This window comes from Syngnathoides biaculeatus, chromosome 10, assembly GCF_019802595.1.
Source record: "Syngnathoides biaculeatus isolate LvHL_M chromosome 10, ASM1980259v1, whole genome shotgun sequence".
NCBI classification, from domain to species: domain Eukaryota; kingdom Metazoa; phylum Chordata; class Actinopteri; order Syngnathiformes; family Syngnathidae; genus Syngnathoides; species Syngnathoides biaculeatus.
This window is the reverse complement of record NC_084649.1, coordinates 13,343,985-13,371,675: the sequence shown is the minus strand read 5'-3', so window position 1 is coordinate 13,371,675 and position 27,691 is coordinate 13,343,985. Positions and strand designations below refer to the sequence as shown.

The following is a 27,691-nucleotide window of genomic DNA, read 5'->3' as shown; positions in this document are numbered from 1 at the left end:
AATGATAATGTGTTGTGCTCTTCAATTTGTATTTTAGGTTATGGCAATCCAGCATTTTCATGCGAAACCCAGACTTTTGTCAGTGTTTAAATAACAAAACATACCTATCACTATGTGATGATGAGTAAAATACATTAAAAGATAGAGCAGTAAAAAAAAAAAAAAAAAAAAACTCCAATAGAAAAGTATTGGTATTAGCGATGACCCACTAATTCACGCAGACTTCTTCATCTTAGCAAGATATTTTGGACAATCCTATGCTTCCAAATTTATGGGAGAATTTTGTGGAATGCCCCCTCTCTGTTCCAACAAAGAAAATGTATGCTTGGAAAATTTTAGTGTGGACGAGAGTCCTGGCCTTTAACCCCATCAAATGTATTTGGAGTAAACTAAAATAAAGACGTACATAAAAAGTCTTCTCAACAGAGTACACGTGAATATTGTGTTCTGTTGCACTATCACTATCTGTTGGTGACCCAAAAAACAATTATCAATGTTATGAGAATATGATCTTAATCATAGAAGTCAAAAGAAATCAGCAAAGCTATCAGAACTGTAGACTTGCACAAGTCTGGTTTACCCTTGGGTGCAATTTTCAAAGGCCTGCAAAATCTCATGTTCATCTGTTTAAACAATTACGTACAAGTATAAACAGCTGGGAATCTCCAGCTATCATATTGATCACGAAGGAGACGGGTTCTGTGTCACAGAGATCAATTTGCTTTGGTCCAAAATGTGCATATCAACCCATTAACATACACAAAAATATTGTGAAGATTCTGGTTGAATCCAGGAAGAGTGTCATTAGCCACAGTGAAACGAGTACAATACTGAAATTGGCTGAAAGGCCACTGTGCCAGGAAGACTCCATACCTCCAAAAGAAACATAAAATAACAGATCATGGTTTCCAAATGCACACGGGGACAGGGACCTTCATTTTTGGAGACATGTTCTATGGTCTGACAAAACTAATATTGAACAGTCTGCCCTTGATGAACATTGTTAGTTTTGGAGAAAAAGAAAGAGGAATGCTTGGAAGCCCAAGAACACCACCCCAACTGTGAAATATAGGGATGGCACGTAGTTCGCAGTAGTTTGTTTTGTTGAAGAATGGACTGGTGCACTTAAAAATAGATGGCATCAAAAGGAAAGAACATTATGTGGAAATATTGAAGCAACATCTCAATCCATAAGCCAAAAACTCAACGCTTTGGTGCAAATTTGGTCTTTCAAATGGACAGCGACCCGAAAGCACATTGCTAAAATTGAGGATAAAGTCAATGTTATGCGTCCATCACAAAGCCCTGATTTTAATCCCATTGAAAATTTATGGGCAGATCTAAAAAGACATGCAAGCAAGGCTGCCTTCAATCATGGCTCAATTACATCAACTGCCAGGAGGAACGGGCCAAAATTCCTGCCAAATATGGTGAGAAGCTTTTGGAAGGATATACGAAACATTTAATCCAAGGCTTGTAGTTTAAAGGCAATGGAACCAATTATTAATGAAAATGTAATGTCAATTTCTTACTTGTGATGAAAAATCCTTTGGTCACTATTTTGGCATTCAACCAGTAAATAATTTTGGGAATCCTAATTGAACTAAAACAGGAAAAGTTTATTCTGATTTGATTTCAGACGGAAAAAAAAACTTTTTTTTAAATATACTGTACAATTTTGGTTTCACCTGTATGCCATAGGAAATATAAGCAATATTGTGACTGTAAAACCTCTTTCCCTGAATTACAAGTTATTGGAAAGCTTTACAAAGATAACTTCGACCTTCGCTCAAACTTGTGAGCTGTGTTTTATTTTCCCGGAGCACCTACAAAATCTGTTATTGGAAGTTTGTGGTTTCTGGTAAATTTGTGTACAAAAACCCAGCTTCTTTCCATTGGACCTAGAGAAGGCTAACTAATGAAGGCCAACTTCCAGCATCTCCATAATTTATGTCTGTCTCACACATGTCGTCACACACACTCTCAGTCACACTTTATTTCCGTATGATGCGTTTAAAAAAACTACAACTTTCAAATAATGCATGTTTATCTTATATGGTATGCCTAAAAAGATGTTGCAGAGTTGCATCGCTCCCAATTATTAACCTGTGTGTGTGTGTGTGCATGTTGGGTCAGGCGGCCAGGCCAAGTGCTAAGCATATGGAATGAGAACAGTGTTACGTCACCAAGGCAGCCATCAGCTCTGACTCACTCAAGTTAAATAAGGCCAGGCCACAGGGGCAGCTGCCGTCTCTATGGTTTCCAGAAGAACCGTGAGGGAACAGGAGACGGACGGAGCCCATCACCGCACGCTCAAGTGCCTCTCAGTCATCCTGTTTGGTTTTGTAAGACATCGATCTCTCTCACAATCGCTCATTAGATTTTAAGTCTCTACCCGCTCATTGATTGGCCTCGAGAAACCCTTTGAGAAGTTTACTTGGAGCGGAACACAAACTATATAGTCTAGTCTAGAGCAACATTTAGTCTGAGGCTTGTGTCTGCATACAGTTGGTTTCTGTTTTATAACCTAGATTTGAATGTCCTCAACCATGCTTCCTCTCACAGTTCCGTCCCCAACTTGAAGGATTTTCATCTGCGGCTTTGTTTGTTTGTTGTTCGTTTTGTCTTTTTCCTTTTTGATTAACTGTCAGCCCATTTTTTTTACATCAGCTATTTTTCTATGATGGCTTGGTATTCCACAAAGGAGGTTTCCCTTCTTCTTATTGATGAGCTCAAAAACAGGAAAACTGTCACAAAAAAAAAAGGACTTAACCGATAACTAATAAATTGCAGTGTCAGAGCCATAGTGCCCAATTGAGTTTAATTTAAATCAGATTTATTCAATCAGGTCAAACTGTGAAACTCAAATGTCATCAGATCAGTTTGTAACATGCTTATGAAGGACCTCATTAGATATCATTTCCATGGACCTAGACAAAATTCACAATGTTTTTTGACGAGTAACTAGGGCTACCTACTACTCTAACAATGTAAAGTAGACCCAGACAGCTATTCCAATTTTTATAAGTTAAACAATGGCCCGGATAAGAAAGAAATGGGTCAAGAAAGGCGAGAGCTTATCTCCGTGGCCTTTAATCAGTATTTTTAAGTATTAAGGGTTGAAGATTGTGCTTTCTTGCTTCGTCAGTGTGTGTCTGTGGTTGCGTTTAGCCTTTCACAAGTGAATCAGTGATAAATACCTAAAGAAAATTTGTAAAGAGAAGCGTATCACAGTCAGTAGATTACCCCAAGGTTTGGAACGTTTTATAGTGCTTTCAAGTTAAATTATCAATAGTTAGTTGTACAACTTCTTTATGCATTTACAGAACAATTGACTGTACTAAAATAGAATTTAAAAAGTTACCTGCACAGAACATGAAAGTTTAAATTTGAACATTTAATGACTTACATCACCAGTGGTCTTCAGACCACCTTTAGAGAAATACTGTCCTAAAAGGTAGCCTTTCGCTCAATGTTCAAGCCGTGGCTAAATTTTACAGTCTCGCATGTGCTCTCGAGACTGGTGTCTTTTTTGGTGCTTGACGCACACACAGTGCAGAGCTTGGTTTGGGTGGTCTCACCACAAATGAAGCAGGTGGTCTTCAGAACTTCTTCTTTCTTCTGTTTTTCACTCCTCAAGTCTGCAAAGGTGTCGATGATGACACCAAAAATGAGGTTTAAGACGATGATGATGACCATAAAGAAGAACAAAAGGTCGTATATCACTCTGGCTGCAAACAGTGGCTCCTATTAAAAGACAAAAAGAGAGTTTAAAATGGAAGCGTGGCTGATCCAGAAGATGTTGAAGCTGCTTACTTGTGGGTAATTGTCAGTGATTACTTTTATGGTTGCTATCATGATACCATTTTCTATCAAGACAATCTTTTCAGTGTGTGTGACCCAAAGGTCAAACCTTTACATAAGCATACACAAGGGGATGGGTTAAAAACAAGGTTCACCTGGGTTGTTATGGACATTGAAACATAAGACTGAGGATGTAACGTGCCAGATGCTACAGAAAGCCAGCTAATCTCATCATGACACACGATGCAAACATGTTATTAACCAAATGGCTCAGAAATAATACGTGTACTGATAACTAGCGAAACCACACACTCAATGGCCACAAATTTGAGACAAAAAAAAAATAAGCTTTACAAAACACCAATGCTCGGTTTTAATTGATGCTATCATAGACATATCAACATCAACAATGTTTTTCATTGTAGTTTGTAGTGGTGTAGAACTGTAAAGCACGATAAACACAGCTCTCCACGCTATAACATGAAAGAGATCAAGTATAAAAAACAGCTGTCAGTATGATAGAGCGCAATTCTAAACTATTGTAAACATCAACCACAATCATCATCATCATTATGTTTTGAGTGTTTTGCAAAGCTGCCCTTTTATTGGAATGCAGTCAATACACCGGTAAAGATTATGAGGGATATATTTTCTGTGAAGCTGCAACTTGTTAATGTGCCACGTGGCACATATTTGTCAGTTCTATTGCCAGCAACACTATGGCCTCGCTCGTACACTATGAGGACATGAAAGTAAGTCTTTAGCTCATCTTTTGAGTCTGAATTCAGAGCAAATCCTGTGCTTGTACATTAACAGCTGTAGGAAACCGCAACAAAAAACTCCCTACACTTTCAAAGTATGAACAATTTCAGAACCCAAAGGTTTTCAAACACAGCTCACATGACACACACACACCACACACACACACACACACACTTCGATCATAGGCACCTCTTTGGAAGGCTTGCGGAGAACATCACCTACACCCCCTCCACTCCTTAAGCCATGACTTAAAACAGTGACAATACACATCAGTAGAGAGTCACAGGTCCGCTCCATGTCGCTATCCTGTGAATCGTTGCTGTCCACATCTGAGGAAACGCACAATCTGAAAATTAATTCAACATGATTCGCCCAAAGAAGAGGTTTTTAAGTTTTGTAGAGGGAAACGCATTCACTCGAAATTGTCAAATAAATCATCTAATGATGGTCACATAAATCAAGCAGTCGAAGTAAGATATGAATAATTGTAAATCTCAGTAAAATCAAACTATTTATAAATAGAAACTTGCGGTTGAAAAATAAAAGTTGCCTTTAAAAAAAACAAAACAACACCACTGAATTCTTGACAGAATTTAATCAGTTGTTGTTTTGTCTTGATATTTTGTTTGAATTGAAAATGTGTTTATGTGCAATATTTTGGTTCATGGTGGGAAGGAAGTCACAACAAAAATATTTTGTTGAGCGAGAATGTTCCAAGCAAATGCATTTTTTGAAGGGTTTATCTAAACTGATAATGTTGACGAATCAGGAACACAACTTGGATTTGAGCATATGGTCAAATGCCAATCGCTCATGAATTATGTGTTTTTTTCGGGGAGGGGGGGGGAGGGGGGTCTAGTTTCACTTGATAATAAAATTATGCACTGATTTATAGCTACTTCTAAGGTGTCACAATACATGACCACATTATGTGACCAGAGTGCTTTATGCCCACATTTTTTATTCAGTTTGTATCCGCATCTCTACTCATTGCTGAGTTTGAATTTGTTCACTAACAGCCAAGAATTCCAATTCCATGTGCAGAAGCATAGACATAGCAATGTCACATGAGAATCACTGAGGTCAAATGGCATGTGACGTGGGTGTAGTCACGACAAGGATCAAGAACTGTGGTGATATAAAACACATAAACGTCTGTTCTATATGTAAAACTTGCGGGCATACTCTTCAACACAAGCCTTTGACAAAATTAAGAGCTTCCTTGGCTGCAGTTACATTTCTTTAACATTAACATTATTGAAGATGAAAAATTTTTAAAAAGTCATTAACGCAATAAGCCACCAATAGCCTCAAATCAAAATTTCCAATTCAGAATTACAACTTCTCAACAACAATACAATTGGTTACCTGAGAGTTTCGGATATCGTCAAAAGGATGTTTGAATGGTAAGATTTGTCTCCATTAAGGAACTTGCAGGAACTTCTGCTTATTTATTAAGTAACTATTACCTTCGTGTACGCTCCCAGCAGTACAGTTTTGATCGACTCCAGCTTCACACATTCTTGTAGATAGAAACTCACCAGTTATGCTGGCTCCATTTTCTGCACAGAAGAACAAATATGAGTAAGCAGGAGTTTTTAAAACAAACCACAATCCATGGTGCCACTCAGAGGAGAGTTTTAAGATTATCCTCACTTAGTGTCATGTTGGGGATGCGATCCACTTCAAGAATGAAGTCATCTTTGAAGAAAATATAGCCAACAATGGAGAACAAGTAGACCAGGATGAGTGCAAGCACAGCGGTCAACACGATGGATCGTCCGTTGCGCGTAACGCTCTTGATGACATTCAGCAAAGTCTCTTCTCGGTACACCAGGTCAAACAGCTACAAAGGTGAGACATGAAACACACGTGGGAAGAATAAATAAAGCCTGCATATGCCATTTGCAACATTTTCTCCTTTAGTGTCAGTCTGGCCGACATGGATTTTTGGCAACAATAATCAGTCAAAATTTTGTAACCCACTGCCAAGGCACGTGATTGAAAGCCACAATTGGATTAGGTTATGCACATAGTTCTACTTGTGGGTTTGCCATGTGTTAATTTCTCCAAAGGTTATGCGGTTAAAGCAAAAGACGCACACGCACGGATGTGCAAAGTGCATGTTTTACTCACCAAAAGACTGTAGAAGAAGACATGAACAAACACCCCCAAACTGCAGATGAGGAGATAGATGAAGTGGTACAGGAATTCGAAATCCATCACCATGGCTTTGTAGCCCCGACTGAAAGTACCACGGTTTCCCAAAAAACTCATCAGGAAGATGATTTTATTACACACCTGTAAGTTAAATAGTATCTGTTAAATGACTTCACGATAGATGCGGATTTGATCTTGTTTTATTTCATTGTATATATTGTCACTGTAGTTAATGGGATTTTTACAAAGCATCGAGGTGACCTCAGACTGGAATATGAGGAAGAACCAGCTGTGAAAACACGTTTACTAGTTATGAAAAATGTTGCCAAGTTTAAAGCCTCTGTGAAGTGAAAATACATTTGACCAATTTGACATGAGCGCCACAGAGAACCCTGACAAATTGAATGATTAAAACAATTGCCAAGTATATAAAATGAGGTGCCAAAATAATGGAAAAAAAAAAAAAAAAAAAAAAAAATCAACCAATTGTCTCCGCTTACAAACAATATGGGTGTGTCTACTTAATGGGTGAAACCACACCTTGTTGAAAAATGCATACTACCTCATCTAGCATTTTTCTTGTGCTGAAAGATTCCTAAATGTTTGAGCCATATTAATGTAGCCACTTAAAGCTTTTGGTGGTTGGATTATATCAGATTCGGCTGTCATGGGCCTTTCCATGGAAGAGAAGCAGTAGCAAACTCGCAAGCTAACAGGCTTTGGCCTGGTAATAATGTAATAATTAACTAACTGGGAATTGCGCTGGATAACCACTGGTGCAACAAAAGTCATATAAGTACATTATTTCTGAATACCTTATATGTGGGTTTGAAAATAAGTGCAAACAGAGAACAATGTAGTACTGAATTGTTGAGATAAAGCTTGAATTTCTTTTCTACCATCTCAGTTTTTAGGGTGGGGCTAAAACTGGACTGTGTTGCGGCAAGCACTGAACATCATGAGTGTTTCACTATAAGGCACTGAGCACCCTTATTACATGCAGTTACCATTCAATGGATTTACCACTTCAGTATTCATAATAACTTGAGAATAGCGTGCAGTTGCGTATCAAACTATCCCCAAAATGGGATAAAATACATCTTCCTGAAAGTTCAATGTATTTTGTTTCATTTTGGCAAGTGTCTCTCCAGTCTGGAGCAGCGAGCTGGGAGCAGAGAATTAGACGGGATCTGATGCCCAGGCAGTTCCTTACCAGCCCGCCTGTCATTAAAGTAGTTGGTGGCGATTCGTTGCAGTCTATCTAATGAGGATGCTAATCAAGTGTCAGCAATGTGTCAACAATTCAACAATGCAGCGAAATGTCTGAATTTGAATGTGTTTAGAAAATGTCCAGAAACAGGTGGCCAAAGACGGTGGTGTCACACTCTGTAGGTGCAGGTCCAGGGACTCATTTCATACTCCATACCACCCAATACAACACAAGCAAGGACTGCAGTGCTGTGGGTGACATCACAGGCAGACTGCTCTGTCAAGTGCACGTGTGCATTGAGAGGTTTGAGTGTTCCTGTGGTTCTTGACGGAAAAAACAAAACACTTTTATATTTAACAGGTTATTTATCAGTAACTGTGTGGGCTCATTGTGACAAGGTCGCATTGACACGACTTGAACTGTACAAGGTAATGTGGGATTGGAGTTTTTCCCCACACCAGCCACATTGGATTTTACTACTATGACATGTACACACACGTTTTCAGACTGTGAGGGGGAGCTTTAGACACCAGATAGAATGCAGATAAGTTAAACATTGAAACTATATACAGGGCTGTGAATCAAATTTGAAAATCTTAGTTTTCTAGAAAGAGTTAACGGTTGCACATTGCATGTAAAGCAACATCTATGTGCATTGTTTACAAAAACACAACAGGAAAAGAATTAGTAAAATAATACAGGGAAACAGACGACTCACATTAAAGGCACCGAGGAGGAAGAGGGTAGGCTCCAGGCCAACAGAGAAGATGAGACGGAGGATTGTGACGATGACAAGAGCTCGGATGCCCAGCGGTTGGGGCATGATGATCACGATAATGAGTGTTGCCAACAATCCCATCCACAACAGAGCAGACAGGTGGGTGTCCAGCGTACCTGAAGGGATTGAGGCCACTGCATGGGTTCAATGTGCAGAGCCATCACAACGAAAGGATGACAATGCAGTCTGCAGCTAGATACTTGGGTGGCTGAACAGTTAAATACATTTAACTTGCTTCTACCTCGCCGATAAAGCCTTCAATAGTGTCACTGAAACCAACAAGATTTGCTTACATAACTCATAAAAGTAATTGACGGTAGAGTGCAAACATTTGTGTATGTGAGCTTGAACGTGTGGGCTGGACTTTAGTGCGAGAAGACTTGACACGTCGCCACATGAAACTCCTCAAGGGTTTTATATGACGACGTGTCACTATGACCCCACCCCCCAAAAAATTCATAGAACTGGAACACAAGACCATACCCTACTTCTCTCTTTTTCTCTTTTTATTCAATTTATGAAATGATTTGCTCATGCTTGTAGGGGGTGGACAGCATAAGCAAAAAAAAAAAAAAAAAAAAAGGGGAGGAAAGAAGAGATGCCTAAAGATAAAATTTATAAGCAGAGTGGTCAAAACCTTTTCCCATCTACTTCCTTTCCTCCCTCCTTGGCTCCCTCTGCCGCCTTCCCCTCCTCTAGATCTTGCTCCCTCCCAACCCATGGAGAGCTCAAATGACAGGTGCCACTTACATAACAGCTAACTCTAAAAATACTTTGACTAAAAGATTCGTCAGAAAAGAACAGGGAGCAACACACAGCAAAAGATATTTTACAGACAAAAAGGTTTCTATTTGTAACTACATTTACGTTTTTCTTGAAGGAGCAAGAAGTTCATCAGTTTCAAACTCTAGTGGAATCGGTTAAATTGTCAGTTAAGAATTTGGCAAGCACACAAGGGTCGTAGGACTGATGGAGCCTATCCCATCTAACACCCTGAAGTGGTTGCCATGTGTTATGTCAACCCCAACCATCAGTTACTCAAAAGAAAGTCAGGCATGAATGTACTTATGTGCTTTATGTATGGATGCAGAACACACTGACCTAGATCTCTCCTGCTCTTATGACATCGTGTGTGTGTGTGTGTGTGTGTGGTGTGTGTGTGTGTGTGTGTGTGACCACGAGGAAGAGGGCAAAGGCCCCAGCGCCATAAAAGTGCTCATTAAAACCGACCAAAGGTATACTGCCATTTCACGTGATGCTTTGTGTGGTGGGGAAAACACAGTCAGACATTACTCATCATGCTCAGTACTCGCTTGAACTGAGATCAAAACAAGTAAAATACAAAATCCAACATTCGCAGTTCCAAAGATGACTCCCTCTTTGTGACTCAAAACAGTGTGGAAACTAATCTGAAATCAACAAGTTGGTCTGTATCCAAAGGGCGTGTTTCAAACAAAGACAGGGTTATTCTAAGGTCCTGCTCGTTAATCCTGGTCAGGTGATACAAGTCAGCAGATCAGAACTTTAGGGGGGAAGCAGATCATTAGGTCAAGTGCTTAGGCGAAGGATTCATCTTTCTTTGTTGGTGGCTGCACCACATGACATCAGAGGACGCCAAATATTAGTTTTGAAGAAAATGCTTCACAGTAAGGCGACGCTGAATTGCCAGCATAGTTTGTCATTCAGAGACACTCCTCGTAATGAGAGCAGGTTGTGGCAGAAAATGCATGCCAGCAAGCCGCTGTCCTTCCTGTTTTGCATTATTGAGCACATAACCTCCGTCTGACCTCGGCTTGTGGCCAAAAGTAAATATTAAAAGCTTCTCTAAATCTCCATTACAATGTCAATTAACCGGACATGGTCTACCTCACTTATTTCAAGATCCAAGGAGTGCAAAATGCTATCCTCGGTGACATCAGATGAGGTCAGTGGTCACACTCTGGTTCATGCAACTGACCTCCGTGTATCCCCTCCAGTGGGTAGAAGAAGCAGACGAGCAGGTTCATGAGCACAGCCAGATTGAAGGAAACGTTGCTCCACACTGAAATGTTTCTGGAACACCAGTACAACACCGGCTGGGCTGGGAAATAGAGAATGGTTCAGGTTTGTGAGTTAAAGAGTTCAATCAATTGTGAATAAAAGTTACTCTTTGGGCTCTAATCGATCTCTATCAATCTGACCTAACAGTATGCACATACCAATAGTGATACCCCTTTGCAAATGTGTACCTTGCCCAAGTGTACTGCAGCTATGGAGGATAGTGAGAGGTTCAGAAGGAATTGAACCTGGAACAATTTGGTTACAGTTTACAGTCTTCATCGGCTGCCCAATAAATAGCATTAAGGAGAATTTATTGTTGTTTAAAAAAAATAGTTAACTTAATACCACACGCAAAAAAAAAAAAAAAAAAATCAACTAATGTAAAAATGATAGCTTAAAATAGACAACTACATGAGATCCAGTGTTGGACAGAATGATAATGAGAGACACGGAACTTTATCCCACATTGAAGTAACAGACAAAACAAGCTTTGTACGTGGTATGCAGTCTAGAATGTGGATTAGAAATGTGACTGCCTGTGGGTGGAGGCTGCTGTTTGTATGTTTACGTACACGCGCGAGCAATCTCTCGGTAGTGATTCATAAGGTTATCGTACGACAGTTTCACAGCACACAAAGTGAGGAAAGTCCCCATTTTGATTTTAGACTGGAAATGCGCACACGGACAAACTTGCACAGAGGGGAGAGATATCTTGTTCAGACTTGCACAAATAAAAGCTTGTGGTCTTAAGAATTAAGGACAGCCATTCTCTCACGGCCATCCTTTTTTTTTTTTTTTATACGATTCGTAAATGTAGAAAGTCTCTCAGCTGCAACACACACTCATGTAGTCAGGAAAAATAAAATCAATAAACTGGCAAATCCTTTCAGAAGACAAAAGAATAAAAGGCTTCTCAATCAATAAACAATGAAATGCACGTCTTATCTTTTTACATAAACTCCTACTAAATTCTTGGGATAAAAGGCTCATCACTATCACGGACAATTGAGATTGAAAAAAAGTCTCATCTCAGAGTTGAACCCAACAACCACGAGGTTGAGGGATTAATAATTTTTGTCGCCAAGTGTTGCTATGTAAAATTTGATGATTCATGTGTTTGTTACTTTGTACCTCTAAGCTTCTTCTGCCAATTCATCTCACTGAAGAGATCCTCTGCCCGCAGAAAGAAGTCATTGATCTTACTTCCCTGCTCGTCTCTCTCAGTGGTGTAGTAGACACGAAGCTTGGATTCCGAGGTCAAGAACTCACAGATGTTTGGCACTGGGAACACAATCTCTTCCATGGTGCGGTCCTGGCGCACAATCTAGATACATGAGTTTACAATCACCAAGTGGGAGTCAATTCCCTGATTCCCTGAGTTGTGTGTTTATGACCTCTATCTGAGCAGTGTGATTGGCATAAAACTCCAAGGCCTCATCTCCATCTCCGCTGGCTCCTCCGGGCTTCAACATTATGGACAGCTCTTTATTATGACGGGCTAGCTGTGAAAAGAACACACAAACAGAAAGTTATATCTAAAATAGAATACACGGTGACGGCTGTGTGGCTCTCCATAGTTAAATCAGACCTGGTGAGCTAGGATATAAATGTTGTGGCCAACATTTCTGGGAGATGCCGCATCATGTTCCTCGTCATCCCCGTTATCCTCCTCCTCCTTGGTGTCTTCAAACTCAACCTCTCCCTGTAGATAGGCTTTTTTGATCACCTCCACCTGGAAAGACGACATTCTCAAAAAGAATCAACCTCACTGTTACACAGACAAGAGTTGGGAGCTGTTGCATTTCAGGTCTGAGAGAAGACCATGTTCAAAGTTTCTCACAAGCTCTTTCGGTCTCATGTTGTACAGTATCCTCTCAGCATTCTCGCTGTCATGACGGCTCTCCATAATGGCTAGCAGCAACTTGGATGCGTTGTTCTAAGAGTAAGAAAAAGGAAGTAATGAGTTGAGCTTTGAAATTAGAGAAAATTCTTCTTCCACTCTACTTTCACCACACCTGCCTATCTCACCTTGAGCTCCAGCACCAGATCCATCCGCTTCTTTCCAAGTGGGTTGATGTCATTAAGGATGAGCGCAATGATGATATCAATACCATTGGACTCGTGAGTGGCAATGCAATTCTGACAAAAGTGTAAATAAAGATATCATAACAATGGAAAGCATATCTTTGCACAGTTGTCACATCTGGTATAGTTTGTTGTGTACCTGGTTTTCATGGCAGGGACCTTGGCAGTATTCTGTCAGGCTCTCAAGAGTTTGGTTAATGAGGGCAACGTTCTTCTCGTTGATGTACAGCCCTAGCAAGCCCAGACCTCCTGTGGTGCTGCCACAAATGCAGTCCAGGAACTGAAGAGTCTCACACACCAGATTGTAGTTGTTCTTGTGGTTTTGACAGCGAAGAAAGTTCTGAGAATCAGAGTCAGCTTTATTGAAAGTAGTTCAATATGGTCACCAAGACGATCAAGGATGATACACGACTGCACAATAAAAATCAGAGTAGATACAATTACAAATAAAAAATATATTAATAAATAGTGTTTGTAGATCTAGTTTTAAGCAACTGAGTGGTTAGCAGATCTGCCTCACAGGGGGTTTAAATCCGGCCTCGTCTGTGTCTTACTTGCATGTCATCTTTCTGCCTATGTGGGTTTTCTCTGGGTGCTACAGGCTCATCTCACATTCCCAAAACATAAATTGCCCATAGGTGTGAATGTAAGTGTGAATGATTGTTTGTCTCTAGGTGCCCTGCGATTCATTGTGTGAACAGTTCAGAATGTACCCAGCCTCTCGCCCGAAGTCAAGTGACTTAGGCGCCACCCAGCACACCTGTGACCCTGGTGAGGATAAGCAGTTCAGAAATGGATGGATAGTTTTAAAGATAGAGTTTCCAGAAAAAAAGTCAAACCGTCTTATGACCTGGCAGTAGAATATTATTAAAATTATGTTTTGAAATATCATTAATGTCTGGCCCAATTTTATGCCGCGAGTATAATTTTAATGATTATTTTAACTAATCACTGTGCAACAAAGATAGATAATCAGTGACTGTAGAGAGCAGGCCTAATTGTCGTACTGTGCAAATGTGCAGCTAGGAACAAAAATTAAAAAGAAGGAATTTGACATCTCTTGAGACAAATCAATTATAAACATAAAGTATATTATAATAATTATTATTAGAAACATATATATTATAATTAATTATAAATTATTATAATTATAAACATACTATATAATGTCCTTGACATCAACAGCTGCATATGGTTGGTGTTGTAAAACTCTGTCGTCATTGGCACCATGTCATCCAGTAAAGTTTATCACCTACCATATTTTTTTAACTGATTTTACATTCCCACAAATACAACATCAAACCAGCAACATTTCGTGTTTGGCAATACTCCATCACGAATAAGAAATACTCGCAATGTAGCTGCCTTTTCCCGATGCGGCGCACGCGTGTTTGTGAGATGGTGGCCTCTCTTTGGTCAGAGGCCTGAGGGGGCATGGGCGGGGAGTGAAGAGGCTATATTCAAATACTGTATAGCTAACAATTTGAAGTCTGCATACTCTTAATGCAATAGTGTTTTTCCATCTTGAAAAAAAACTTCTACTTCAAGACTTACACTTCTGAAAAAAAGATTCTGAGTTGTGTTCCAGGAAAGTCAGACATCCCCCCCAAGTAAATGAGAGCGATAAAACGCACTATAAGGATCAATCAACATAAAAGTCAGAGAAGGCTGACATTACCATCATCGTTATAATTATGTCATTTACATCACAATGACTGGTGTGATAATTCCAGGACATTACAAAGAAACGTGTGCTGCGCTAGAAAGGAAGCAGGTAAATTCAACACGCGTTTAAAAGAGGAAGTGCAGTCAAGAGTGAGTGCAAATCTGTGAAAGACATCGAATGTGCTGCTTGGACCGACCAACCTGCAGGTCACGGTTGTGATTCTCACAAAGTAGCTGCAGGAAACGAAGGATGGGCTGCATGATAATGATGACGTAGCTCATCTCCCCTTCATCCTGATTCTTGTCTCCGGTGCTTGGCTGGCCATCTGCTGAGGTGAAATGGTCCTCTGGGTCAGCTTCACGTCGATAAGAACTAAAAGCTTTCTTGGTGGCAGACGAGGCCTCGAGTAGTTGCTCTCGCACTTCTTCTGTCATGACGATGGATGACTCTCTTGCTGAACAAACAAATGAAAGTATTTCAATTGCAATTTAAGTATGGGATTATTAATGTTTAAAATGTTAAGTTACTCTTGCACATCAAAGAGCCCAATAGAAAGTAATTTTGATGGCACTCCAAGTTGTAATTAAGAGAATATGCCCAATGCTGAAGACTTTGTGGTCCACATGTACAAAGGAATGAAAAATACTGCACTTGAAAACATTTATCAAACTGAATGGTTCACTGATGTTTGACAAACTGACAAAGATTTACTATTTGGTATTTGCATTTACTGCAGTGGCCTAAAAATATATCACACCTATCTACAGTAGGGGGAGAACATGAGTAAACTTAGAAAAAAACCATACCCCTATTTTAGCGTAAATAGAACGGGTGACCACAAACCTTTTTTGCGAACTGGGGTGTCTTTGTCCTGGCTGTCATAATCTCTCTTCCGGTTTCCGAGGTCGCTGGTATTTACTGTCACTGTAGCTTTAATCTCCAGCTGCGCCAGCTTCATGCGGTCGTAGAAAACGCGAAAGAACTTTTCTGACTTTTTGTCCTCTGTCAGACGGCAGAAGAAGGAACGCTGGACACACAGGGAAAACATCACAAAGTTACCAGCTTGAGCGAAAGCAGACCAAGGTGTATCCCGCCTCTTGCCCGAAGTAGGCAGGAAGAGGCTCTAGCTCACTTGTGACCCTAATGACAAGAACCAGTCCAGAAAATGGATAGATTATGTGAATTGGTAACATTGAAAGTGACTCATTTTCAATCAGAATATTAAAAAAAACATACTTGGTGATCATATTCAAAAACTCAATGTATCAATTGAAAAGACAATGTTATTTCAAGTTTGGATACTGCAACTGCACTGGTGCGTTACTAGGAATCCTTCTCATTTTCTAGCTGCTGGATCCCAGTCGAACATGACCTACTGCTTCGAGATGGGAAAAGAAGGAACTGATTTATGCGTGACGGCGTTAGTATTCATGCCACTAAGCCTACCCCCCACCCCAATTCTAAGTCATTCAAAAGCACCTTAACCACAAACCGATTCCGAAACATAACCTTAACAAACTTATGTTGTACAAATGTGACACATATTTAGAACAATAATCTTGTTACATCTGCATGGCCTGTCTTTCCGGCGATGCATGAACCAATCACGTTGCAGTGTAGCACGTCCTGCCTTCAACGAGCAAGTAGGATTCCTAATAATGCAGTCCTCACAGGTTGACTGTGTAGTTGCTGCAGTCTTGAGATTATTTGGTTTTAATCAGGCGGACTTCAACCTTTTATTAAAAGTTACTAATTAATGGACAGTCAAAAAGAATGATAGAAATCTGAATGGCATAAATCTGGATTTAGGTAGACATGGGGGTTTAGTTGGTCTATTGTTAAGGAACCGGCTCATGGAGGAGTAGAGCACTTCTACATCATATACAGTGAGTGCTGGCCTGTTGTTTTGATTATGTAATAGTTCTTATCTATAGCACCCTTTAAAAAGGCCGAACCCAGGAGAGGCCAACTCACCACACAAATACGGTGAAAAATGACACGAGCACGAGACTGACCTACTTTCACAGAAAAAGAGATGGGGAGTATAACAGTCCAGAGACGGAAAGCAAGACAGAGGGAATAGGAAAATGTAAAAAGGAGGCGGGCAGATGACTGAAAGAGTGGAAGAGACACAGAATACTCTGTTAGAGAGTATCTGGGCCAGTGAGGGTTATGTAACCACCTGTCTTTCCAGGTTAAATGCAAAACTGGGCTACGGGAGGAGCAAAAGTGTGTGTGTGTCGGGGGGAGGGGTGTAATAAGGAATTAAGCCTTTTGTCAAGCATGAGATCACCAAATGATCTAGTGTGATGATGTTACACACATTCAAAGTCATTTGGTTAAAAAAAAAAATGACCATTGTGACCCTTGCATTGCTAAACCAAACAATTATTAAACAACCTAAAGTCAAGTTAACACAGTTAAGCTCAAATCTCTTCTGTAGGCAATTAAACAATGAACTGTAGGTGATTCTGCCCTGGAGCAGATTCCACAGGCTCATGCCCCACCCCAGCCCAGGGCTCCACCACCAAGCAGGAGCTCCCTTGCACGTACGCAGCGTCAACACTCAGAGACAAGCAGATAGCAGACTATGAAGGGAGGGAGGGGAGGGGAGGGGAGTTGTTGAGCGAGGCCATCATCCCTGATGACAAAGGGTGGCTGAGAGTGCGACAAGTGACTGCCCCCACCCAACACCCCGCTCACGTCTTGCAGCATGTCTGCAGCGCTAGCTGATGGGAGGCGGAACGCCCTTCTCTGCTCATTACAACTGAGGATGAGTCAGGGGTACGTTTGCCACCGACTGAACCAGAGAGCGCAGAGATAGAATCAGCCACCATTACACCCCCCCAGTGCCACAAACACACCCATAATAATTGCAAAAGTCACAAACACACAATTTCCAGCACAAGCACACACAAGCAAGAGTGCCCACACTTCTTCCACACCCACTGACTTTTACCGACACCCACAAAAGTAGGTCAGCTGTCTCCAGCAACAGTCACATGCCTGTGTTTAAAAGATACGCCCACATGTCACACAGGCGCTCAGAAAGACTTTGCCAAAGTTATGTAATCATATTTGCATCGGCGTGTTAATGTCGCCATAGAAATAAATGTGTGCTGTTGAACATGAGCCCCTGGGACTGATTCAAGCTGGCACGATACTTCAGCCCGGGCAACAGACTTAGTAACATTATCTGATTTTACTGTAGTGAAATACAATTTATTTGTACAATGATGAGGGAAGTGGTGCACACAGGCCATTTAAGAGTTATTAATTCCATCCAACCAATAGTTTTCACTCACAAAAGCCCCAAATTTAAAACCAAGATAGAATACCTATAAGAAGCACCAGACAAAACATTCTTTTCATGGCTTCTTCCAAATAGAATATAAGATCCTACAGCTACAGTCTATGCATGGAAAGTCGCTTGTACTACTACTACAAAGACAATTCACAGTACTACTAGGGCAGGGGGGCCCAGACTTTTTTGGCCCCAAGGTCTACTGGGCTTGCTAGAACTTGCCTTTATGTGCACATGCGCAGTGACATATTTGGTCAAACCGACTCAATCAATCGACGCACACGATCGACGTATTGGGCACACCTGAATAAATCGACAAGATTGATGATGGGCTGATGTTTTTTTTTTTTTTGCCACACGGTCACACGATCGACCAAAACTGCCTCGGCGATTGACGCATTGGGCATTGAATAAATGCTTGGGCAAAGGCTTACCCTACTCTATGATGAATCAAACCAAGTGGGCTGTGAATAAATGCTTTAAAGGCTTTATGAGAAGCTGTTTGAGCATTAATTCGAAATCCGTGCTATCCAGCTTAAGGTCCATGTACTAGTAGAACCTTTGTCCTCAATACAACAATTTAGGACACTTATAAAATTACTTGGGCGCACTTGTAGAACAACTGTATCTTACTTGTGTTTTTTCAACTGCTCCCTTGAATGACATTTCCGCAAACTGCTAGGATAAGTAGGATAACTGCATGCTACTAGTGAGGCAAAACTGTGCACTAGTTGACAACTGCAGTACTTCTAAAGTAGTAGTGCGCAAATTTCAACTAGTGCAGTTTTGCCTCACTAGTAACATTGCAGAAAAAAGCATTACTAGTAACACACACTCTTTCTTCTCGCATAGATGCGGACAGTACTAATATATTACATGGGTACAAATGTTCTAACCGCTTTCCATGCACAGCAGTGTGAGACTGGCTCTTGCGCCGCATCCCATCTGTGTTTGGATTTCAATGATAAGGATAGCCTGATGAGGGGATGACATGATGGATGAAGTAACAGCGGTCAAGCAGAGAATGGAGAAAGGCCAATCACAGAAAATGATGGTAAACGAGAGAGAGAGAGAGAGAGAGAGAGAGAGAGAGAGAGAGAGAGAGGGGCACACATGCCAGCCCCCGCCCCTGCCGTGTTGGGTAAACACAGTCTGTCTGTATCCATGGAGACAAACTCTGATTGGAATGAGACAGGGAGGAGAGGTGCGAGGTGGAGGCGGACTGCAGAAAAACAAGGTCATAGCGCTTCCCTCTCTCTCCTTCCGCTCTGCGACTTGGCATCAACAAAGGGATGTTATGTAACAGCTATTTATACTTGCACTCCCTCACCCCCTCCCTCATGTCAAGCAGCGCCACATGCAAACCAAATGGTGCAGCTCCCTTCCTCTTCGGATCTGTCACCCATCGCATCATGTTTACACAATGAGAACACAATTGTCATTTGGGGGGGGGGGGGGCGAGGGGACTTTTCACCACATCAGTGAATACACACTTGCAGTGCGTGTTGTTGCAAGATAGCAGACTGGAGAGACATCGCAATTAGTCCCATCAACACGGTTAACAATCCAGGAAATTCAATTAAAAGCTGAAGCAAGTCTGAAAAGCTATAAAACACACTAGTATATGTCCAGCTTTGTATGAAAGCATTTACAGAAGGTATGCAGGCCAGTGGTTTATTTCTGTTTGCCCTGAAGGTCATGAGTAAATAGTTAACTGTGATGTGAGAGAAAAACAAAGTGCTAACAGGTGCGCAACTCAGCAAGTCAAATGAACTAGAAAGTTAACTTTGGTCAAGTAAAGTTTTCTTAAGAAGTGAAAAAAATGAGACCATGTGCCAAAAGGCAATGTTTAGGTAGACGAGACTTATTGATTTGGTGAGGGTGAGGTCCATTTCCTTGGAAGACACATTCGTCTAGTGTGTGGAGGAATTACTGTTGTGTAAGTATTTCCTGACAACTGTAGAAGACCATGGAGAAAGGAGCTCCAGTTACTCTTCAATCCCTTGCCTGTGTTCCCCACTCCCCAGTCCCTCCACCTTCTCTCCCCACTGCCCCACTTCCGGAGGCCCAGCATGACCCAGTTTGGGCCGGCAAGAAAAGTCGAGGGAGCGGCAAAGGGAGCAGGAATGTTTTGGAGGCTGAGACATTCCTCATTGTTCATTCACACAGGCTTTATGTAACAGACCGATCACGTGATGCAGCTTTGCCGCAGCCGTGGGAAGCCGTGGCATTATCTCCACCGCAGCGGCTTCCTTGCTGTAATCTGATTATCCGAGCCCCGTGATTGCACGACAACACATAGATGAGCACACTAATCACAAGATGCACATTAATGGACAAATAGACATACAGCAAAACTCCATAAAACGGACCTCCATGTGAGGGAAATCAGGTGAAGCTGTCCATCGCCGCTGAACAATGTGTCCGAAAATAGTTTCCATTTGTCTCTTAGAATGCCGCTGTTGTTTACTGAGAGATCCAATTTCAAAAGAGGTCTCTCCCGTGCCTACTTGAGGGCCATTTTGAATGTGGGACATTGACGTGGCAGCAAATTGATGATGGTTTTATTTAATGTCTAGTGTGCATTGAGCAAGACGGAGCGATGTTAACTTAGCAGTACAAAAGTCTTTGAAGTTTAGAACACTCTGTTTTTGGGACAGCACCATTTTTTTTTTTGGGGGGGGGGGGGGGGGGGCACGACGACAAGCCCTTCTAATTCCTCGCAGCACATGAATGCAACTTGCCTATGATGAGTACTGTAGGTCAACAATGGCGTGGAAAGTATGGATGAAATGTGAAACTCTCAAATGAAGATTTTTTAAAAATATTTGTTTCCATTAACTTAAATCTGTATGGGCATTGTAGGCCATGAATAAAAAAATACAAAACATTTTCGTACGGTAAAATGTTGCGGACAATTGGCTCTATCGGATGACCCCCTTCCTGTTATTAGACCGTTCTATCGAGGTTGCAATGTGCTTGGAAAATCGACAAACAGACGCCATTGGAAGCTTATAGGTGAAATAAAACGAGCAGGGAAAAACAAAAGGTAATAATACAGTCAGTGATACTCTAAGTAACCGAATGTGCAGCTTTGGCGGCACACAGACCCGTATAACTGATAGAAATGTGCATTATATTCCAGATCAACAAGAAGTGAACATCTTTCCAAACTGTTGTTTACTTGATTCAAGGGAGAGACACTGGGGGATACACTTGTGGGCTGTGGGGTATACTGACCTGGATGGTCGTGTTTCCGCCCTCCAGCAAAGCAATAGCCAAGAGAATGCTTTCCTGGAAGACTCTGTCACTGGTGGTGTTCATGATGAGGTCAATAACCAGATCAGAGGCCCCTTCTTTGTCCAAGTGGCACTGCACCTCCGCTAGGCTCATTTGCCCACGACTCAGGCCCCCAGGCCCCCCGAGCACTACAAAATAACAGGTCAACATGACGGAGGGGCAACAAAAACAGGCATGTGACTGCAGTTCCTGAGAATAAAATGGTTTTACTAGTTGTACGTGTGAAATTTGATCTCTCGTCTTTAGACCGCTGATTATTTCATCAGGTAAATCTGTACAACTGATCTCAACCAAATACAATCGCTGTACAGTAAGTAATAAAATGATCTGTTTTCATTCACACTGTCAAAAGGTACAGATTTAACACGTTATTTTGGTTGCATTAGTGTATAAGGTCACTGCAAAAGGAATGTAAATATCAACTGGTAGTAGTCCAACATAACTTTATCCTACAATATCTTTTTTTTTTTTTTTTCAGGAGCCCGATACATTTTTAATGATTTCAGCAGTGCCCTGGCAGCCCTGTAAAGGATAAGCAATAATGAAAACCGATTGATGGATAGTGTTTATGAGACTAAAGAAATGTTTAAAAAAAATGATGTGCTGTACATGGTATCCACAATCGTATGTTCTGTGTTGGATACACTTAACTGTAAGTTTAGGAGTACAACCATAATAATTTACAGGAGAGCACAGACCTCCCAAAAGGAATAAAAAACATTTTAATCTGGATCAACACTTGAGTGTAAATACACCCACACCTGAAAATGACAACATTTTTACTTTGGCTCACCATATACTGAGGAATGAATAAAACTGTAACAGAGTAGCCTCTCTCTTAACCTTAAAACAGGTGAAAACACAAATGCTGGATCAAGCAAGAGCAGTGGTTTTCCAATTTTTGACACTAAGTACCACCATCACAATCAACATAATATAGCATTGAAGTAGAGATCGTGTTCATCAAAACTAAGTTTTCATTTTGTCAAAGTACATTTAATATAATTGCAAGTGAACATTAACACAATGCTTATATTCAAGAATAAAACATTTAAGTCCATCCCTCCATTCATTTTCTGTACTGCTTATCCTCACTCGGGTCACAGGTGTGCTGGAGCCTATGCCAGCTATCGTTGGTTGGAAGGCAGGGTAGACAGAACTAGTCGCCCGGCAATTGTAGACAATCAAAAGTTTTTTTGTTCAATAGGATTGTAGCCAAATAGAAAAAAAAAAATCCCCCGCTATGGTCGTGCAGTACTCGTGCGTGAGAATACAGAATATTTTTACAAGAGGTGGAAAGCATGTTTCCACATGCGGCCGTAGCCTTGCACATAGACACAATACTGTACAAATAACACTTCCAAGATATGTTGTCTTGGACCTCATGGCAGGGATTGTAAACATGGAGGCAAGCTGAACTTCAAAACAAGGCAATGCCACCAATACAACTTTTGAAATCCTAATACAATGTCGAATTATACATGTCATGGATCAGCACCAACAAATAAAATTAAAGGTGAGCGAGTGGGCAGAGATGAACCGCTTTGGTATTTCAACTGCAGCCTGTAATACAATGACTGTGTTATCTGACTGCGATAAGCGTGCGGCGCTTGTCGTGCTCAAAGGGCAGCTCCGTGCACAACTTTGAAACTGATAAGCGCGCTCAGGGTCAGACAGATAGAGAGCGTCATCGTTGCATAACATACCGAGAGAAATTTGTTTTACAACAACTACATGAGGCGTACATATTTTTGCTAAAGATATATGGAAACATTCTAGCTGGACATTATCCCCAAATGCTGTCACTACAGACTCCTCACAATACCGACAGAGGTATCGATGTTTTCACGTGTCTGCGCACAATCACTAGTCATGTCATGAGGTACACGTACAGTATACTGTCAAATCGAAAGTGATACATGAAAACAACGTACAAATGTGCATTCATTCGACATCAGTGTTAACCACCTGATTGTTTTTTGCCGGGTCCTACGGGGCTGAGGGGGCCACTGCCGAATGACGTCAAGCTCTCCCTCCGCCCACCACTCCGATGGATGTTGCCATAGTAACGGTTCACAAGAATCTGCCTCAGTGCCTCGCCCTATCAGATGCAAAGAAAAATGCAACGACATGATTGCAGCCATGTGGCATTAGAGATGGTTAGGTAACAGGAGACAGTCATCATCACTTTTCTGCAGTAGAACCTCGTCAGGATGCGCTATCAACGTCATTGCTGTGTACAATCTACTTAACTAGGAGAAACATTTCAAAGGTTTAAACATGAGCATAACCCACATTTTGCGTCATTTACTACCCAACGGCCAAAAACTTTGTTATCATCAGTGACCCAGCCTAATGACATTTAAGGATGCAGTCTTCACCAATAGGTTGAGTCTCTCTCTCACTGTGACTCATCAACTGTTGAGCATTAAGCGGCACGACTTTGCTGTTGTCATAGCAACGGCAGCCCGCCGCTACCTGACGAGACCTCCCATGGGACAACGTGACGGAAATGAAAGAGGACGCGTGCGTGCGTGCGCATTTCTGTGCGATTATGTGAAAACACTTTCAAATCTCTGTGATACCCCAAAGATTATTATGCAAGACCTGAAGTTGGACTCACAACAAGCATGATGAGTTACCAAATGTGACGAAAATTAAATTATGCATTTATTGCTTCAGAGCAGACATGAGCCATGCTTTAAAATTCATACAAGTGCCATACATTAATATTCAAACGAGTGCAAACTGACAAGTCACTTTTATCCCCAGATTGTTTTCCTTAAAAATGAATAACTTTTTCTTTTTAAATTCTCGAGAATTTTATCAGTGTGTTCCTGCAAAAATCGCTGAACTGCAGTTGAAATTGATAATTGCTGACTTGACTCAAGCTGTAGCGCAGCTGCTGACGCTCACAAACTTGTCTCATGATTGTGTTTTGCTGCTGGGTCTGCCTGACCTCTTCCTTTCTTAGACAAGTAATTTGTTATGGATGACAGCACCATAAAAACAAGGCTTTATTTGAAGCAAATCTAAAAAGGAGATTTCAATGCACAGAATGTCCTTGCCTAAATGTCCGGATAATTCATATTTAACAGCCTTATTGCGATAAACAGCTGTATGGCTTCGAATATGACTTTTTTGTTTACATCTAACTACATCTAAGTGCACCTACCCTTTTCTGGTCCTCCAACAACTTCTCGGGCTGGTTCTGATCCAGCTGCTGGTTGAAGTGATGAGTGTTAGGCCAAAGAAATGTAAGCAAACGAGGTTAATATTCATGCATCCAGTTATAGGACACAGCACAACACCATCAACTCCATGCAAAAAGCCATGCAAAGGTCTGCTGAAAGTAAATTCTCATGCTTTAGGCACCAGAAATTACATGATACAACTGAGACATGAAGATGTTTCACATTAATATACATTTAGCCTATTTTCAAAATCAGTTACCACTACCACAGATTCCAGCTTTAGAAAAAGTAACCGACATTAAAGCCACTCAGACAAAAGTGTGATCCGCCAATGTTTGTGCATATGAATTCATTTTTAAAGCATTCATTCACTTAAACACATTTCTGTAAGCCGCATTGGCGTGTCCTTTCATGGACTACATTTGTGAAAAAAAAATGGATAATATGTTCTAATGCAACTATTAATAAAGCATAACATGAAAATGGCAAAAAAAAAAAAAACGAGTTGATGCTAACACTACAAGAATTGTAGAATAAAAACAAGCAGTGACTCACATCACACTAATATTTAAAAGTTGAGTAAATACAAACCGAAATAGCTCATAATATCAAACAGCTTTCTGTAAAAGTTTTCTGTATTTTGCATCGTTTTCATTCTTTAATTGAGCAAGTAAACGCACAAGATTCAGGTTAGGCACCACACGGAAGTATGACAATTTACTGTACAGTATGTACAATATGTCAAAGTGCTAAAAGGCGATGCTCTACATAAGTTATGCAAAAAAGGCAGGGCAGGGCGGGGGATTGGCTAAGCGAGAGGCAGAAAGGGTTAGAGTTACATAATCAATCCAAAAGGAACCAGGTCACCAAAACAGTGACACAGAGCCGCTTACAACAGCCATCTGTCATGAAAATGCAGCGTAGAAGAGAAGATGACAAACACTGACACTTTCACAACTTGTCAGTCCAAGTCAAAGTCAGGAGCTATTTGTGGCTGTCCTTTCGTGTGTTTATGCCTTAAAAGAGGAGGTCAACTATAAGCTACTGTAAAGTAGGCAGGTTGTAGACGACGATACAAAATATGAATCTCTTTATTTACGTTTAAATTATTGTAACCATTTTACAACACTGAACTGCACCAGTGCACTCCAAAACACGGAGGGCAAACAAACTCGCTTTACATATTTTTCCTTTCAGTCCTATAGTCACGGAGTTGTTCACTGCCTGCTCATAATCACATACTAAAACCGTCAATGCGACGTTTCAAATATTTTTAAATTCTTAAATGTCATTTTAAGTAATGCTGTACTTTGTCAATGTGCTACTGTACTTTAGCTGTACTGTAAGTGATACATTGTGTGGTCATTAAAAGCAAAGATTTGCAAATGACGTTAAGATTTCATTAACAGACATTTCATAATTTATGCAGGTTTATTGTCACTTCACCCATATTGTACAGAGCAGCCAGGACAAATGTGTCAGCTACGTTATAATACAATCAATACACAATTCCTGGCCAGAATCGACACTTGCATCATATACAAAAAAGCTAAAGGAAAAGCACAAACACTTTACTAATCCTTTGAATAAGGTGGTGTGATTACTGTGCTTTGTTTACATAAGTTTTCTGGCATATTTATTGTGAACATTTTGGTATTCTTACAATTTTTAGGGCATTCAGCTATTCATCCCAAGTTTTTTCACAGGGCAACAGGAGTAGTTGTACATGTGACACCACTAGAGTATCCAAAAGTATATCTCAGTATATCAGAGCTTGGTGGGTGGGGGCTCAGGCCAGTTAAGTTTAAAAAAAAAAAAATGTAAGCCACATGCACAATGAATAGTTTAATGTTGTTGGTGATAAAACATGTTATTTACTCTTTTATGGTAAGTTATATATATTGTTCACTTGCACACACAGCGTAGAAAATACCAACAAGTTTGTGGATGCCACATCAAACGCAGAAGTAGTGAACGCAGGAAAGACGCATTCAGTTTTTGGTTCATGATCCCAAGTCTGACCACAAACACCACCGAGTAAACCTCCACAGCTGCCACATCCGCTCTGACTGCATCACATTCTCGCAAACTGGAAATTCCCTGGGACAAACCCCTTAGGTTCCAATCACAACACTGAGTTTAACTAAATGACGTATATGTGACAAGCACATACACTAAAATCTGTAAACGCCATCTCTGAAAGTACCGAAACAAATGAATCTTTGTATGGTGAAGCTGAAACAGCAATGGGAGACAGAAGCGCTGGTGTTTACCACAAGCCTATTTTCTATGGGCTTTGCAGCTGACCTGCACGCCAAAAACCAAAGTGAGTAAATTAACTTAACATAGCAAGATCTGAAAAACACATCCCGTGATGTTTGTGAGGAAGAAGGGAGTAAAATGCATGAAGCATGACTTACATTAAAACAAGGGCTTGCATAATAACACCGTGAATACGCACATAAGTAGTTTCTAGGTGGAGACCAACTTGAGATTTAGAAAAAAAAAAAAAAAAAAAAAAATCAAGTTTGTCTGCTCACCTTCTGACATATCGGTAAGTCTGAAAGTCAATGTCCCCGACATTTAACAATGATGTAGGAGTGCAAACAACACAAATACTACTCTGCATCAAATAGGCAAATAAAATCCTTATCGTGAGTATTCTGAGCTTTGTAAGCGATATGAAATGTTTCAGTCCAAATAAATAATTGTATTTATATAATTTAGTCTTTTTTAATTCACATTATTCTCCCCTCACCTTCTGAGTATTGTCAGAAGTTCCAGAACACGAGTCAAAAAATATATAAATACAAAGTATAGTTTTTCCCTTACGGAAGTAGTAAACAGACAGCACGATGGCCAGTGGTGTGTAGGCGTGCCAAAGTCATTTTTGTCGTGGGTAAAATTGAAGATATGATTTCCACTAGTGCAGGGGTGCTCAATGCGTCAGTCGATCGTGAGGGAGTTTCGGTTGATCCTGACGGTGTGCCGAGGGGGAAAAAAAAAAAGACATACGTATTTTTTTAAACTTTAGCTCACCGCGTCTGTGCAACTAACGACAGTACAGGAAAACACCCTGTCAGTGAGTACACCCCTGTTTTAAGGTTTCGTTTAAGAAACCTTATCAATCATGAGGATGGCTGCTGAAGTAAAGAAGACCAAAATGTATCACTTTCAGACGGAATGGCAAGCGGACTTTTTTTTCCACAATGTCATTTTGAAGTGTGTTTGCCTTATCTGCCAGTGTAGTGAAATGTGTCGCGGCATTTTCAAACTGTTTATGGCAAATACGACACTGACATTCCGCCGAAAAGTCTTCAATAAAATTTATGCAGCTGTAAAAGAGTACAGTTACACGGCGCTGCAAAGCCATGTCTGATGTGTGGAA

General features: G+C 40.7%; 1 protein-coding gene across 6 annotated transcripts in view; it reads right to left on the bottom strand.

Annotated features, from left to right (window-relative positions):
• The window catches only part of itpr1a (inositol 1,4,5-trisphosphate receptor, type 1a), a 66,905-nt gene that overhangs the window by 5,213 nt on the left and 34,001 nt on the right, over positions 1-27,691 (bottom strand). For 3 of the 6 annotated variants that reach the window (XM_061831285.1, XM_061831287.1, XM_061831290.1), the window contains 18 exons: positions 24,285-24,332; positions 23,078-23,210; positions 21,050-21,237; positions 15,349-15,532; positions 14,706-14,959; positions 12,979-13,179; positions 12,783-12,893; positions 12,595-12,690; positions 12,343-12,486; positions 12,149-12,256; positions 11,886-12,078; positions 10,672-10,794; positions 8,655-8,830; positions 6,703-6,867; positions 6,223-6,412; positions 6,036-6,128; positions 4,756-4,895; positions 3,582-3,747 (listed from right to left, as the gene is read on the bottom strand). In XM_061831285.1, coding sequence (XP_061687269.1) covers positions 3,582-3,747; positions 4,756-4,895; positions 6,036-6,128; positions 6,223-6,412; positions 6,703-6,867; positions 8,655-8,830; positions 10,672-10,794; positions 11,886-12,078; positions 12,149-12,256; positions 12,343-12,486; positions 12,595-12,690; positions 12,783-12,893; positions 12,979-13,179; positions 14,706-14,959; positions 15,349-15,532; positions 21,050-21,237; positions 23,078-23,210; positions 24,285-24,332 — 2,713 coding nt within the window. The remainder of the gene's footprint in view (positions 1-3,581; positions 3,748-4,755; positions 4,896-6,035; positions 6,129-6,222; positions 6,413-6,702; positions 6,868-8,654; positions 8,831-10,671; positions 10,795-11,885; positions 12,079-12,148; positions 12,257-12,342; positions 12,487-12,594; positions 12,691-12,782; positions 12,894-12,978; positions 13,180-14,705; positions 14,960-15,348; positions 15,533-21,049; positions 21,238-23,077; positions 23,211-24,284; positions 24,333-27,691) is intronic. The other 3 variants (XM_061831286.1, XM_061831288.1, XM_061831289.1) reach the window with 2 other exon arrangements.